This window comes from Anolis sagrei, chromosome 3 (genome assembly GCF_037176765.1).
Source record: "Anolis sagrei isolate rAnoSag1 chromosome 3, rAnoSag1.mat, whole genome shotgun sequence".
Classification (NCBI taxonomy): Eukaryota; Metazoa; Chordata; class Lepidosauria; order Squamata; family Dactyloidae; genus Anolis; species Anolis sagrei.
The window spans coordinates 195,342,041-195,358,418 of NC_090023.1; the positions used below are offsets into that span (position 1 = coordinate 195,342,041).

The 16,378-nt window shown below is 39.9% G+C and overlaps 1 protein-coding gene across 1 annotated transcript in view; it reads right to left on the bottom strand.

Moving 5' to 3' along the window:
- The window catches only part of NPS (neuropeptide S), a 39,165-nt gene extending 24,863 nt beyond the window's left edge, over positions 1–14,302 (bottom strand). The window contains exon 1 of the mRNA XM_067466265.1: positions 14,280–14,302. Coding sequence (XP_067322366.1) covers positions 14,280–14,302 — 23 coding nt within the window. The remainder of the gene's footprint in view (positions 1–14,279) is intronic.
- Positions 14,303–16,378: the final 2,076 nt, after the last annotated feature.

A 16,378-nucleotide genomic window follows, 5' to 3' on the forward strand; every position in this document is an offset into this window, starting at 1 on the left:
AGTCATTATATATAATTTGCATAGGCTTGAATGGTCAGTGTATATGATTTTTATGTTGTATTTAACCATTATAGTGGTAATCCCTTCTAGTTTCAACTTTAATGTTATTTCTTTCTGCTAACTAGAATTGGATCTTCAGTTTTCAAAATGTATTTGCAAAAGCGATGTATACAATTTCTGGCACTTTTACAGCCCAACTGATGGGTTCTGAAATCCTTTCTAGCTCTATCTTCCTCCTTATTTTAAGCTATGTTATTTAAGTACAGTCAGACCTCTATATCCACAGATCTTGCATCCATGAATTCAACCATCCATACCTTGAAAATGCATTTAAAAAAAAATCTAAATAGCTAACTTTGCTTGCCATTTTATATAAAGAACAGCATTTATTATGCCATTGTAAATAATTGGATAGAGTCACTTTTGGATTTTGGTACACACAGAGGCCCTGGAATGAAACCCCAATGGATACCAAGGGCATGTTGTATTGTCTACTAGGGCTGGGTGGTTTCGTTTCGTTAATTCGTAATTCGTTAATAATTCGTTATTTTTTTTAATTACAAAACGATAACGAACCATTCTGGAGCAATTTAAAAAAAACCGAATTTTTAAACACGTTTTGTAAATGCTTCGTATTTCATTATTGTATTCGTTTCGTTATTGTTCTGAGGTCGTTTTGTTATTATTTCCACATGTCTGGGGCAAGTTTTTTGTTTAATTAGTGAAAAAAAATTATAATATCACACCAACAGTCAACAACAGAGGGAGAGGGAAGCTTCAGAAGTTTTTGGAGGTTTTTTAGCGTATTTCGCGGTCGCGTCCGCCATTAACGAATCGATTCGTTATTGTTTCGGAAATCGATTCATTAATGTTTTGTAATTTTTTTCACATTTACAAAATTTCGTAAATATCGAACTTTTTAAAAGGAAAATTTTGTAATTATTTTAAATAACGAAACGCAAAAACCCCCAAAAAACGAATCGATTTTAGAAACAAATTTTTCCGTTGTTACCCAGGCCTATTGTCTACATGCTAGTCAGCCCCCCTTTCCCCTTGTGAATTACTCATTTTCCAGTTTTCATCCTTTTTAAGATAACAGTATCTAGCTGCATGTAAGAAGGCAGAGCAATGGTTTTGTTTCCCTTCTTGCAGTTGAAAGCACTTTAACCCCAGTTGCACAGTGGGTTAAAGCACTGAGCTGCTGAACTTGTTGACCAAAAGGTCACAGGATCAAATCCGGGGAGTGGTGTGAGCTCCCGCTGTCAGCCCCAGCTTTTGCCAACCTAGCAGTTCGAAAACATGCAAATGTGAGTAGATCAATAGGTACCGCTCCGGCCACATGACCTTAGAGGTGTCTATGGACAATGCCGGTTCTGCTGCTTAGAATGGAGATGAGCACCAACCCCCAGAGTCAGACACGACTGGACTTAATGTCAGGAGAAAACCTTTACCTTTACCTCTACTAGCCTGAAGAACAGGGATTTTTACACCTATGTTGCACCAAGACTCAGGTAGATTTTCCTCTAGGAGATCATGATCATTGGAATGATTCAAACCATCTAAAAATTTTGTGTACTGTTGTCTTTTCTTTATCCCATCAAAGCTGGATGCAAAGATGTTGTTCCCTGCAAGAGTCATAATTCTCCATTTGGGCAATGTATTTCCTAAGGTATAATTATATTCCACCTTCTCTCTACTCACTCATCCAAGTATAGTTTAAGAAACAGCAAAAATGTAGGAATATATCTGTAAATTCATTTGCATGCCAGGTCTACCTTGTGTTGTCTCTAGAGAGAAACTGCCAATATCAATTGCACTGGGTTTGGGTTTCTGATGAACAAAAACATGCATTGACACCTTTCTCTCTCAGCTTCCTTTCAGAGAAAGAATACATTTCCACAGGGAGTTTTGTAGAAATAACCATTCTGGCATACAGAAAAAGCATACATTTTCTTTTTAAAAAACCTCTAAAAACATTCAAACTATGACCAAGCATTCAAGCTCTTAAAAGGTATAAGAAATTTCCAAATTTAAACTCTAACTAAAGTACAGTATCACCTGATTTGAAAGCTGCAGAGGTTCATGAGTGCCATGGGTCTGGCTGGTAAGTTGTTTCAATTTGAGCTTGTAAAATTTCAGATATAGAGATGTGAGGATTTGGGAAAATTGCTTTTTAGGATTATTTACCATTGTGCCACAGTGAGCAAAACCAACACAACCTGTTTCAGAGTTACAGAGAAAGACTGTGAAATTGGAGTAATTATTATCAATATCTCTGATCTATTCTGTTGTGTATGTGTGTATATATAAATATAAATGAGGCTTCCTACAGCTTCTCAGATGGACTGTGAAGAAAATGGACACCCCAGAAGGAGATATCAGCCTCCAACTGAAGGCATCTGTCAATGTTGAAACTTAATTTTGGGCCAGATAAAACTAGGCACCCCCAATGGCCAGCTGTGAAAAGATGGCAAACTGTTCTGAGTGGGCTGGTAGAGCTGAGGCCATATTCAATGAAAAGAAAATGCAGCATAGCACAAGCATAAAAATCAATGTTTCAAGCCATGTCAGGAAAGCTGCTGTCATACTGGCAGAGAGAAGGAAAATGAGAAGCCACTTCAGCAGTGGAATCCACAAAACTAGTTAATCCAACATATCTGGGTGGAGGCCAGGCCTCTTTCTACAGATGGCACTGCTGTTAAAACAACTCAAATCCAAGCACTTTAGCTCAACTGGACTGAATGATAATGGAAGAAATTTAGAAAACAAGCAAACCCATATATGTAAACTGTATGAAGAACAGCCCAGAGGCAGCCCTAGGTAATTTTCAATGGTAAGCAAACAGTATTTTGCCCCCCCCCCCCCCCAACCAATCAATCGCTGATATATATTTTCTGTTCATCGTGGGAGTTCTGTGTGCCATATTTGGTTCAATTCCATCATTGGTGGAGTTCAGAAAGCTCTTTGGTTGTAGGTGAACTATACATCCCAGTAACTACAACTCACATATATCAAGGTCTATTTTCCCCCAAGAGCGCCTCAAGAGTGCCCCTGGGCAAAATCAACTATACTGCAAATGCTTACTTTGCGTAATGGGTTGAGTCGCCCCTGGAACAGCCCAATAGCAACTGGACATACTTGGTGGGACAAAGCTCAAACTTCAGCAGGGGAAATGTGTTTAAAGTAAAGCTTACGGTGTATTCAAGAATTAATATTTGCTAAATGACAACCTGGGGTAAATCTACACTGTAAAACAAATGGAGTTTAATAGCACCTTAACTGCCATGGCTCAGTGCTATAATATTTTGGGAGCTTTAGTTTTACAAGGCACCAGCATACTGCCAACATATGCTGGTACCTCATCCCAGGATTCCATAGCACTGAGCCATAGCAGTTAAAGTGCTATCAAACTGCAATAGTTCTACAGTGTAGATGCACCTACTCCCATCTTATCCAAGAGATGGGGTGACTGCCTTGAGGATGGTGCCTTGAGGATGGTGAATTCATTCTTCATTTGCTGTTGCTTTTGTCAAGACACAAATGCAAAGGAACTATTTGGCTCCAGGCAGGTTCCTACTGAAAATGAAAGAGAGTGTCAACTCTCAATGCAGTCAGAAATTTTCTTGCACCAAATGATTAGGAGTTCTGAGACAGCATAGTAGCATCAAACCCCCACCTCCTCAATCCTATGGAGAAAACACAAGGAACAAAACTAAGGTGGCAACTTCTATTCCACTTTAAAAAGAAAACAAAAGAGGGTTCAGATTTGCACGAAAGTTGTATCGGTGTGAGTCAGAGGGTTAATTGAGACACATTCACCTCTCATCATCTCAATCACCTCTCAGTTCGCAAACTAGCGATCTGCTTAGCCGCACAAAAATAAACATAAGTCCACAACCAACTTACAGCCAATCCCGGCATCTTTATTGCAGTAATTTATAAGTATTTACAAAGCACTGCCGGAGGAACTCACACACATGTCCGGCTAGATTGATGACGACAACTGAAAAAGTGTTATCAGTTAACTTGTTGATGCCCACATTCCACAACAGTGACTTATGTCTGGTTACTTTTACGGAAGCTACAAAGTGTCACTCTAGCAATTAATGCTTAACAAATTTCTACTGGAAATCTGCACACACTAGCTTTAAACTACTATTTGAAAATTTCACACCACACAAACCATTGCTCTGACAAGTTGTATGTGCTAACTTCTATGTAGGTATGCAAAATGAGAAATAATTATAATTAAAACAGAAAACGATACATCTCATCACAGCTAGATCTGGAAAGCATACAGGTAAGACTAGGGATCTTGAGGCTGGATTCACAACGCACAATGGTAAATCTGTCAGGGTATACCCGTTGCCTCACGTTGCCCCATCGCCTGCCTTCCCCCTCAACTCATCCCACAGGGGGAAGTGTCACCACTCCCATATTGTTGCCACTGCTTCCTGCAACACTTCGACTTCACTTGATTCACTGGAAGTAGATGGATGTCAAGTGATGGAATCTGGTGGACTCTGTGCCTCAAGTGAAATCAAAGTGTCTTAGAATGGTCAATTTTGGATGAGGTCATAGGTCTCCATTGGCATACATAACACCCTTATTGGAGGAAGTAGAAGCAGTTCCTTTCTCCCTACTTCCTCCTTGGTCAGCAAAAGCAAGCAAGAGGTTTTAAGGGATAGTGCATTCCCCTGGCCTCGATGGTGGCCAGAACTCAGTCTGTGGCCCAATCAGAAGAACAGAATGGGAGCTCCTGTCTAATCTTGAGAACTGAACATGACAACATTATGCAGAGTTAAATTAATTCATAAAGATAAGTAACAAGAGCCTGCATTGCACTGGTGAATCACAAAGTTCCATGAGATGTAGTCACATCTCATTCTCTCTGCCAGTCCATTTCACCTACCTATCTGCAGGTTGGGTACTACCCAGCATTACCATTCAGTGGGCACAGTAGGAGGGAGAACAAAAATAACTAGGTAACAACATCTGTAGAAAGATGATGCCATTTTCCTGGACTCCTAGGAGCTCTAAAGTAATGTCATTTTCTTCTACAGTCAACCACAGAAAGAAAGTTAGCTGTCTGTTTGGGTGCACTATGTTCTTCTCTGGTCACTGAACGACTGTGGAAAGGGAGTGTCAAATCTAAAGACAGGTAGGGGGATGGAGGAAAGCATCACCACAGATAAGAGGGTTGAATTCCTTGATCTGCAACAACTTATAAGTTCGGATGCAAGCATAACAGTAGGAAGTAAATTTGTGTGTACCACTAACAGAATGCCAAGGAAATGGAATTCCTGAAGCCATGGGATATCTCTTTGCACAGCTTCATTCTAGTTGCTTATGCTGGCACAAAATATACTGCCCACAGGATCTTGGTTTCAAACAATATCCAAGTGCAATCTGCTGAAGACTGTTCATCTTCTTATATTTCTTTACTTTGAATCATGGAACTACAGTTAGTCCCAAGTACATGCGGCCCATTTAATCATTTGTTGAATAGAAGTTGTCATGTAGTTAAATTTGTGGATCCAATGGCTCTATTCTCATTGGCACAAACCAAAACAATTTAGACAATGATTAGAACTAAGCAAATGTAATCCTAACAAAAAAAATTATCATTTAAAGTAGGATGTAGGACCATCATAGGAAAGTCTGGATGCTTAACAGGTTAACATTTGAAGCCCCCTTCTGATTTTGATCACATGGAATATCACCTGGAAGAGAAAGAGTCAATGTATTGGATCTACATACATTTCTCTTCACAGGAAATGTGTGATAAACAGGAATAATGGAGGGTGTTACCAAATGCCTCTGGCAAGGTTTTATGTGGGGGCTTTGTTTGCTGCAAGCTTCAAGTGCCTGAAAAACGTATAAGGGGAAAAATTAAGTGACAGCAATAAATAATTTTCCAAGACAACATATTGGAAATCCAGAGATACTGTCCATCACTTAGCTGCGTGCAATCAACATTCTTTGGCTTCACACTGGTAGCCCTGTAGGCTGCCACAAATTACTTGTTTCTTAAAGTACAAGTGATGCCATTGAAAAGGAAGAAACTACAAGCACTCTGGATTAGGCAAGTGAGTTTTCTAGCTAGGATTTTTGTGAGTTCAGTGACTCAGGAGACAAAATGATGTTCCACTTTCAACTGTATAATTTGATGGTCCACAAACCATCCCCCTTTTCCAGTTTTTCACTTCCCTGCTATCTATATTTTAAAGTACATATTTCTTATAATATCTTTGTCAGGTCATCCAAAAAGGCATTAAACCTTTGTTGGGCTTTGATTCCCAAATAATTCTCTATGGTGCAAATGTGTTTTCTAAAAGCATGATGGGAGCGGGGGAGTGACACTGTTAGTTGTGCCACCTCCATGGAGTCTTTAAACAGAATGAGAGCAATGGTCCAGAGGCTCCAATTAGGTCCATCGAGCAATACTCTAATGGCTCTGGGCCAGCCATGAAAAAGAAGAGCAATAAAAGCATCGCAATAAAATGTGGTGTCTGGTTTTGAAAATACAAAAGACAGCCTTGAAGTCTAAAAGTTTGACTCTACACAGTGAAAAGCTCATAGGCACTTTCGTAGGAAAACAACAGCACGTTCTTCATGTTGTGTGATACTATGAGGGCCTTGGATGAATTTAACCACTTGATCTGGAAAGGCACATCAATAGGATGCAGTTTGGGTAGAGGGGAACAGCTCTCTCAGAGAAGTCCCATTTTAAGTTAGTACAACCTATTTCTCTTGCAGTGAGGGATCACACCACTGAAAGGCTGAATTTTGTATTCCTCAAGTCACACAAATGCCAGGCTAGCTGTTTGGAAATAAAACAAATTCTAATTCCCAAAGGGTCTCCACACCCTTCCTCTCATATCATCTAAAGACAACATGTCAAGCTGTCTTGAGCCCCAGCTTTGGGTAAAATACAGTTTATAACTAAATATGAAAACTTTGATAAACACAAAATGCAGCCAATCTAATTTTGTACCCTCTAACTTTTCACCAATGAAAATTGGGAGATATGTGGCCAAGCAAAATGTGGTCAAGATGGCCAAAGGCTATCCTTGGGGCCATTTTATATGACATAATAATTGTACAGATACCCCCCTTTAATGGGCATGGCTACACTTTATGGAATTTCAGAGTTTGCAGTTTTGTGAGGCACTATAACTCCCAGCTAAAAATTCTAAATACCCTTGTTTGAACTTCACAAAATGCTGGTATGACAGTTAAAGTGGAATCATAATATCATAACTATGCAGTGTGAAAGGGATCTTGTGGGAGGGAGAGGGGAAGTAAGATCAAGCCAGTAGCATCCCTTTAAATTTGCATGGATTTGATCCCTCGTTTAATTAGCAGGCATTCTTATTGACAATATTATTGTTTGGAAACACACATATACACAAACACGGAATCTGTGCTCTCACAATAAGTTGGAAAGATACAAAAACCACAATAGATGCTGAAAGTCTTTAGGAAGCTTGTAGTAGCCACATCATATTAAATAAAGTTTTGTGGTGAGCCAGAGAAAAGTGCGAATGTGTGTGTATGTGTGTGTGGAAGCCGTGTGTATGTATATCTAAGATAGAAATCTAAACTTGCCATACAGAATTCAAGCTGGAGACAGAAAGCTGAAAAGCAGAACAGGAACAAGAAGAGGGTGAGAGCAGGTAGCATAAAACCTACATATTTCCAGTCATCACTTATCAGACATTACCCTTTGTTAAATTGATGAGTGACAGCCAGGAGCTTTACAACACCTGGAAATGTCAGCAGCAGATCATTATTTGATGACTATCATTGCTAGCATAAAGGTCCTAGTGTAGGATAAAGCTCATGTTGCTATCATACAATTCAGTGCCGAGGCTGACATGCCTTTTGTCTGAATGTAAGCTACCGAGCCCCCTCAGATCAAAAGGTTCAGCCAAGAATATCACATACTAAAGGATAGAAGATGTTTCATTTCTCCTTTGCTATTGTCTAAAGTGATGAAATGCTATCTTGATATATGTCATTTTGGCAAATCATTCCACATGTCAGCACAGTCCAAGAGGTTCTCCTCTGCATTCTTTCATGAACTGTCATTAATTTAGTTTGCCCTTATTTTTGACAAATATTTCTCACATTAGTATTGAAGCTTAAGGACTTAACCAAGACATTTTGCATATTATTATTAGTGGAAACAAAGACCCATGAGATGGCTGATACACAAAGGACCCACTCTAAAAGCAATTCTTCTCCCAAACCACATCAAGAGTGCTTCGGTGACACACAAAAGAAATCTAAGGATGATCATCAGGACTGGATACATAAAACTCATAGTGATAGGAACAACAAGATAATACAACTTTATATTGTGACGTTTTCAAATAGTGCTGGATGACGAGACCTCTTGATTTTGTTGCTGTTGTTTATTTGTTTAATTGGTTCTGACTCTTTGTGACCTCATGGATCAGTCCACGCCAGAGCTCCCTATTGGCCGTGGCCACCCCCAGCTTCTTCAAAGTCAAGTCAGTCACTTCAAGGACTTCCATCTTGGCCTTGGTCTGCCCCTCTTCCTTTTTTCCTTCCATTTTCCCAACATCATTGTCTTCTTCAAGCTTTCCTGTCTTCTCATGATTTAGCCGAAGTACTTCATCTTTGCCTCTAACAGCCTTCCCTCCAGTGAGGAGTTGGGCTTTATTTCCTGAAGTATGGGCTGGTTGGATCTTCTTGCGGTCCAAGGCACTCTCAGAATTTTCCTCCAACACCACAGTTCTAAAGCATCTATCTTCCTTCACTCAGCCTTCTTTATGGTCCAGCTCTCACATACATAGGTTACTATAGGGAATACCATTGCTTTAACTATGCGGATCTTTGTTGCCAGTGTGATGTCTCTACTCTTAACTATTTTATCGAGAATGGTCATTTCTCTCCTCCCAAGAAGTAAATGTCTTATGATTTCCTGGTGTCTACAGTAATCTTTGCACCTAGAAATACAAAGTCTGTCACAGCCTCCACGTTTTCTCCCTCTATTTGCCAGTTATCAATTAGTCTGGTTGCCATCGTCTTAGTTTTTTTATGTTTAACTGTAACCTAGCTTTTGTAGTTTCTTCTTTCACTTTTGTTAGAAGGCTCCTCAGCTCCTCCACACTTTGAGCCATCAGATCTGCATATCTAAGGTTGTTAATGTGTCTTCCAGCAATTTTAACTCCAGCCTTGGTTTCATCAAGCCCCACGTCACATGATGTGTTCTGCATACAAGTTGAATAGGTTAGGTGAGAGTATAAAGCCTCGTCATACTCCTGTTCCAATCTCGAACCTGTCTGTTGTTCTGTGATCTGTTCTTACTGTTGCTACTTGACCATTATTCCTCAGGAGACAGACAAGGAGACTTGGTATCCCCATACCACCAAGAACTTGCCACAGTTTATTATTATCCAGATGGTCAAATGCCTTAGAATAGTCAATAAAAAAGATATAGATTTTTTTTCTGAAACTCCCTACCTTTCTCCATTATCCAGTGGATATTGGCAATTTGGTCTCTCGTTCCTCTGCCTTTTCTGAACCCAGATGTACATCCAATTTATGCATAATTAATAGGTAATATCAGCAGAGTTCTCTATAATATACTTAGCTATGTAACCATCATAGCTAAGTGCAATTTGCATCCTCCACTCCCATATTTCAACTTACTAGACAGCAGTCACTATCAATTACAAAGTAGCTCCCTGATATTCCCACTTCATTGAGGTAGCTCTGGTGCAACAGTCAGAATCAGGGTCCCTGTCACAATTTTTCCTTGCATCAGAGATCACTCATTGAAAGGGTGATGGGAACATCAGTCAGCTGGTTCCTAGTGGATAGAAGAACAGACCCACGTTGCATGCAATAACTGCCCCCCATTCAATAAACGGGCTTTGGGATTTTTATAGCTCCTATATATTCCCTAAAGCAGTGAATGTGAACCAATCGTAAATGTGTAATTCTTGTTTACACATTTGTATTTTGCAATTGACTAAGTGAACTCTTGCCCTTGCCTTTTTCTATATAACTTTACTACTGCTTAAGACATATTACCTATTTTCTCTGGTAGGAACCAAAGAGGGAAAATGTGTCTTTGGGTATGTAGCTGCCAAAAGATATCAAGATTTGTTCCCAATTCTCCAGGTAGCATTATCTATAAAGGTCCTTGGCAACTCACTTATGCTCAAACTTCCATCTTTGCAAATAAACAGATGGTACTAAATGCCATGAATTTCCAGTAGGAAATAGACCCTGTAAAATGTCATACTGAAATTCCCTATCACTTGAGAAGGTGGAGAGTCATGAAACAATGAGGGGAGGGGGAAGTTCCATGCTTGTGGAGCATTTTCATTCATTCTACTCTGACAGAATTATTTGAGGATCAGATTCCCTGACACAGTTTTAAGTGCAGTTTTATTATAAAGATTAATCTCAGCTGAAGAAATACATGTTATCATTTATTTGAACTTGGATCACAGTATAAACAATATTTCAACAGCTTTCTATTGAAAAGTAGTTGGCTAAAATAAGCAGAAGTTTCAGTAGGAACTATTACCTAGGGACAAAGTATTAAATTGCATTTTATGGCAGATATTCTAACATGAAGAAACTGAAGGAACATGAAAATGTAAAGCCTGCTATAGACCTGAAAGTAAAACAATGTGGTCAATGTGTTTACTGTAGGAACACTTCACTGACCACATTAGCCAACACTAGGGATACATTTTAGAACATTTTACCATTTGCAACAATAGTTTTGTGGTGCACATGCCTAAAATTTTATAAGGGAAAAGCAACTAGACCCCTCATGAAACAAACATTTGGGATCTAAGAAACAAAACACTGGCGCTCCCTTACTGAGTCATTTCTTGGAACATGTACAGGCAATCCCCAAATTACAAATATCTGGCTTATATATGACTCATAGTTAAGAACGGGGATGAGTCAACAGGAAGTGAATGATATCTACCCCTACGAAGGGAAATTCACTCTTGAAAGAGATATAATGGGGAAAATGTATTGGAAATTGTTGTCGAGCACTGACCCCCTTGGGTCAAATTAATAAAATTATATGATTGAAACCGTGGCAGCAAGACCCATGGAGAGCAGGAGCCAAGAGCCCAGCTGATCCATCATATAAATGATTGGATTGGAACACCTCAGCAAGCGAGAGTCCAAAAGTGGCAGGTTAAAACCCAGAACCTCAATCAATGGCTGATACTAAATGAGAGATTCCCCCCTGGGCACACAGAAAACTGGTCGACTTGGAAGGCGCTTAACAGACTGTGCTCTGGCACCACGGGATGCAGAGCCAACCTTAAGAAATGGGGCTACAAAGTGGAATCCATGACACGCGAGTGTGGAGAAGAGCAAACCACTGACCACCTGCTGCAATGCAACCTGAGCCCTGCTACATGCACAATGGAGGACCTTCTTATAGTAACACCAGAGGCACTCCAAGTGACCAGCTACTGGTCAAAGGACATTTAATCAACTACCAAGTTTGCAAACTTTGTGTTTTGTTAGCTTGTTTGTTTGTTTTTAATGCAATACAACTGTTTGGTTCACTCCTGACATGATAAATAAATAAAATATAGAATAATGAGTCTTCAAACTGCACTGTTCTTCTTCACTGCTTAATGGCCTGCTTCTTAATAGGAGAAGCATATTTTAAAAATATATATACTTCAGTGAACTTTAATCTGCCTACAAGAATGCCGAAACTTCCCTCAGTTGCTTTAGTTTCAAAACGGCTCTGTTTTGATTCCAGTCTTGTCAGCCTTCACTGCCTGAGTACACTATTAGAGTGAAGGTTATTACTATCTTGCTCAAATCATAATGTGTTTTACCAGAATTGTAAATGACTAATATTCCATTCCTAAACATTTCTGCTAGCAGATCTGCATGTGACACCAAAATGTAACATCAGCGCAATTTCAGCATTGTGTTATATTCGGTGTTTTGCACTGGTGTAGCAATTGATATGCCAGATACTGAGTAAGCACATTTACGCTGGTGCAGCAAATCTGTAGATCAGACTGCTAGACAGGGAAAGGAAACATCATTATATAGTTTATTTATGCAAGATAATAAAAATGGGCTAGAGCCAATATAAAATGTCACAATCATTGCAGAAACAAATATAGATAAGAACTTTGTAATCTGCTCAGAAACATTTTGTCAACAAAGATAAAGGTATTATTTGGCAAATCATTCGTTTGCTCTTAATTATCCATTCTATGCTACATGTGTACTTCTTCAAACATGCAGGATGAAATTGCTTATAAATCTGATGCTTAATGTTGAAGCTGCTAGATTTTCAGCCCATGATTTCATCAAGTGAAGTCAGATTACTTAAGGAGGAAAAGAAATATCATTCAGCTGATTGTTTTGCTATGTGGAGAGACATTAAACAGCCAAGGTATATGCAAAACTATTATTTCAATCCTGTTAATGAACTGCAGTGACGTAATTGTAAAACTTTTTTTATTCTTTGCTGAGATCAGAATCCCATTCTGAATGCACAATAACCAACACCCCCTCAATCCACCTTTTCAGTGTGCTAGCCCCATCCCTAAGTCATTGGGGGGGGGGGGGAATAAAGACACCCGTAGCCACTGCCCAGATGTCCATCAATAATGTTGCATTTGAGGACCTTCCAAGAACCACTAGGATATTCCTGAAGATGCACATTGTGGTGCATTCAGGAAAGGAAAATAACCAGCCTCTGCTGTGGTGGTGCATATCTGAAATGTTCCACCAGTATGAAAATGCAAGATTTATTTGTTTATTATTATTTATTTAAAGCTTTTATATCCCAATCTTCTCTACCTCCGTAGAGGGACTCAGACCGGCTAACAGCAAGTATTCAATGCTCACAAACAAACCTTTTAAACATCATATATAAACAATAAGTTAAAAATACATATCAGATAATAAAACATTCTCCAGGATAAAAACAATGTCCAACTCAGTCCGCACATTGAGATCAATACCTTAGTCAATAACAGGTCTCAGCCATCACTCTGCAAATGCCTTGTTCCACAACCAAGACTTCACTTCCTAAAGGTCAGGAGGGCGGGGGCAGATCGAATTTCATTTGGGAGAGAGTTCCATAGCTGGGGAACCACCACAGAAAAGTTCCTGTCTTGTCCCCACCAAACACGACTGCAAAGGTGGCAGGACCAAGAGCAGGGCCTCTCCGGAAGATCTTAACGCCCTTGATGGTTCGTAGGGGAGAATACGTTTGAACAGGTAAACTGGGCCAGAACCATAAAGGGTTTTGTAGGTTAAAACCAGAACTTTGAATTGTGCCCTGGTAGATGTATCATAGCTAACCATACAACTGAATCCAAATCATATTAAGAAGGCTGATGTTCTGTCGCTAGTAGAAAAGTTAGATCACTATCCAACTGTGTCTTATTCTCAGGCCTATGTTGTTTAAACTAACCCATTCGTCGTTACTCTCTATAAATTCACATTGATACAAGCAAAGTTGTCATAATCTAGTGGATAAAGACCAGGAATACAAATAAAGTAGCAAAGGCCCATCCAGGGCTATGTGTGGAGTCAAAACTCAGATCCATATGGTTTTGATATTTTAGTGAGAGATGATATGGGAGATTATTGTAATGCATTCGGTGTAGATCTGCCTTTAAAGAGTATTTGCAAACTTCAGCTTGTAGAAAGAACTATAAGGAGATTGCTAACTGAAATTAGCTACAGGAAGGATACAACTTCCTTGCTGCAACAGATGCACTTCTTTTTTCTTTTTTCTTTGTCATGTCAGAAGCGACTTGAGAAACTGCAAGTCACTTCTGGTGTGAGAGAATTGGCCGTCTGCAAGGGCATTGCCTAGGGGATGCCCGAATGTTTTGATGTTTTTACCATCCTTGTGGAGGCTTCTCTCATGTCCCCACATGAGGAGCTGGAGCTGATAGAGGGAGCTCATCCACACTCTCCCCGGATTCGAACCTGCGGCCTGTCAATCTTCAGTCCTGCCAACACAGGGGTTTAAACCACTGCGCCACCGGGGGCTCCTAACAGCTCCACTAAGTGCCAATCTATTTTGGCATGCAAATCAAAATACTAGTTTTGACCTATAGTCACCTATGTATAGGTTCAGGTTATCCAATGAATTATATTCTTCCATTCAAAGACAGGGCTATTTTGTTGGGAAGATTAATATGCAAAGGAATCGTGTAGCACCTTAGGAACTGGGTGGGCCTTTGAACAATTAAAACTTGTGCCAACTGTGCCCATACCTTGAGAAGCCAGTCTTGACCATGGTGGCCCACGCCTTGGTCACATCCCAGTTAGATTACTGTAACGGGCTCTACATGGGATTGCCCCTGAAGAGTGCCCGGAAACTTCAGTAAGTCCAAAGAACTACAGTCAAGTTACTTACAGGTGCTGGACCCAAAGAGCAAACAAACCCTCTGCTACAGCACCTGCACTGGCTGCTAATCTGTTTCCAAGCCCAACTCAAGGTGCTGGTTTTGACCTTTAAAGTCCTAAACAGTTCAGGTCCAACTTACTTATCTGACCACATCTCCTCATACCAACTCCTCGACCCGCTCTTTAAGATGTTCTGGTGAGACTCTCACTTCTACTACCATCACAAATGCGACTGACATTAACGAGGGAGAATGCATTTTCAGTGGCCGCCCCAACCCTGTGGAGCACCCTCCCATCTCCTCATACCAACCAACTCCCTACTCCCTACCTTTCTTCCTTCAAGAACCATTTAAAAACTTTCCTGTTTTGACAGGCCTTTCGTGAAGGAAACTAAGCTGGAGTGATAAGAAATATCATCATGTTTATGGACTGGAACAAAGTGCAATATGATCTGACATGATGCCACAAAAATGTGAATGTAAATTATTATTGTTTTACATTGTTATTTTATGATGTTTTATGCTTACTATCAATGTATTTGGGTTACTGTTTACATGATTTTAATATGTTGTAAGCTACTTTGAGTCCCGTGAGGGGTAAAGGCAAAGGTTTTCCCCTGACATGAAGTCCAATCATGTCCAACTCTGGGGTATGGTGGTCATCTCCATTTCTAAGCCAAAGAGCTGGTGTTATCCATAGACATCTCTTAGGTCATGTGGCTGGCATGACTGCAAGGAGCACCATTACCTCCCCCCAGAGCGGTACCTATTGATCTACTCACATTTGCATGTTTTCGAACTGCTAGATTTGCGGAAGCTAGGGCTAACAGCGGGAGCTCACACCACTCCCCGGATTTGAACCTGCAACCTTTCAGTCAACAAGTTCAGCAGCTAGGTGCTTTAACCCACTGCGCCACCACAGAAAAGTGGGATATAAATAAAGATTTATTATTATTAACTAACTGAGAGAACTAAGTTGGTAGCATAAGTTTCCATGGGGTAAATCTACTTACTCAGATGCATTCTTCCAACCCTAACCCTAATCCTAACCCTGCCCATGGTTTGACATATCAGTATCACCATCCTCATAGAGACATTTAATGGGATCATGGGGGAGAGACTTCTCGGTTGCTGTTCCCGAGCCCTAGTACTCCTTTCCTAGATTAGTCTGCCTCGTGGCCTCCTTGCTACCCTTCCATAGGCAGGGCTTTTTGTTGCAGCAAGCCTTTGGAGGTAGATTAATCTGAGTGAAAGGGCCTTTTATAATATGCTGTATCACTTTCCTTTCCTGATTTTCTGAAATGATCATATTTTAACTGCTTTTAACTATCGATACCTCCATAGAGGGACTCAGACCGGTTTTATTATACCTTCACATGATGCAAATTTTTAAAGGTCTCTTCTAACCTTTGTAAGCTGCTTTGCATCTGAACTGGGAAAAATGGGGAAATGAATTATTGTCATTGATTCTGTGATTAAACCAAGAGTGGGCAAAGTGTCACTCCTTTTCAGGGTAAAATATTTTACTTTGTCCTTGAATCCTTCTAGAGAGTAGGGAGAGTGGACAAGATTCATTATAGGTCAGTCATTGGTTTACTCTCTCAGGCATATTACTTTATTTTGGTTAAGTTGGGTCTGGAATTAACCTCTGTCTTAATATTATGCTAACAAACAAACACTTCTGCTCTATACTTTATACAAAGACAATTATTTCTTCACTCTTTAGGATTTCGGCTTAGAACAAAATGTATGAGGAAACATTGAAGGAGCTGGGCTTGTTCAGCTTGGTGACATGTGAATACTCTTTAAATACCTCAAGGGCAATCACAGAGAGGAAAGGACAGGTCTTCTCTCTTTTACCCCAGAGTGCCGGGCCAAGTCTAATGGTTTTAAGTTACAGGGAGATAAATTTCAATTGAAAATTAGAAGGAACTTCTGGACAATAGGAATTGTATGGCAATGGAACC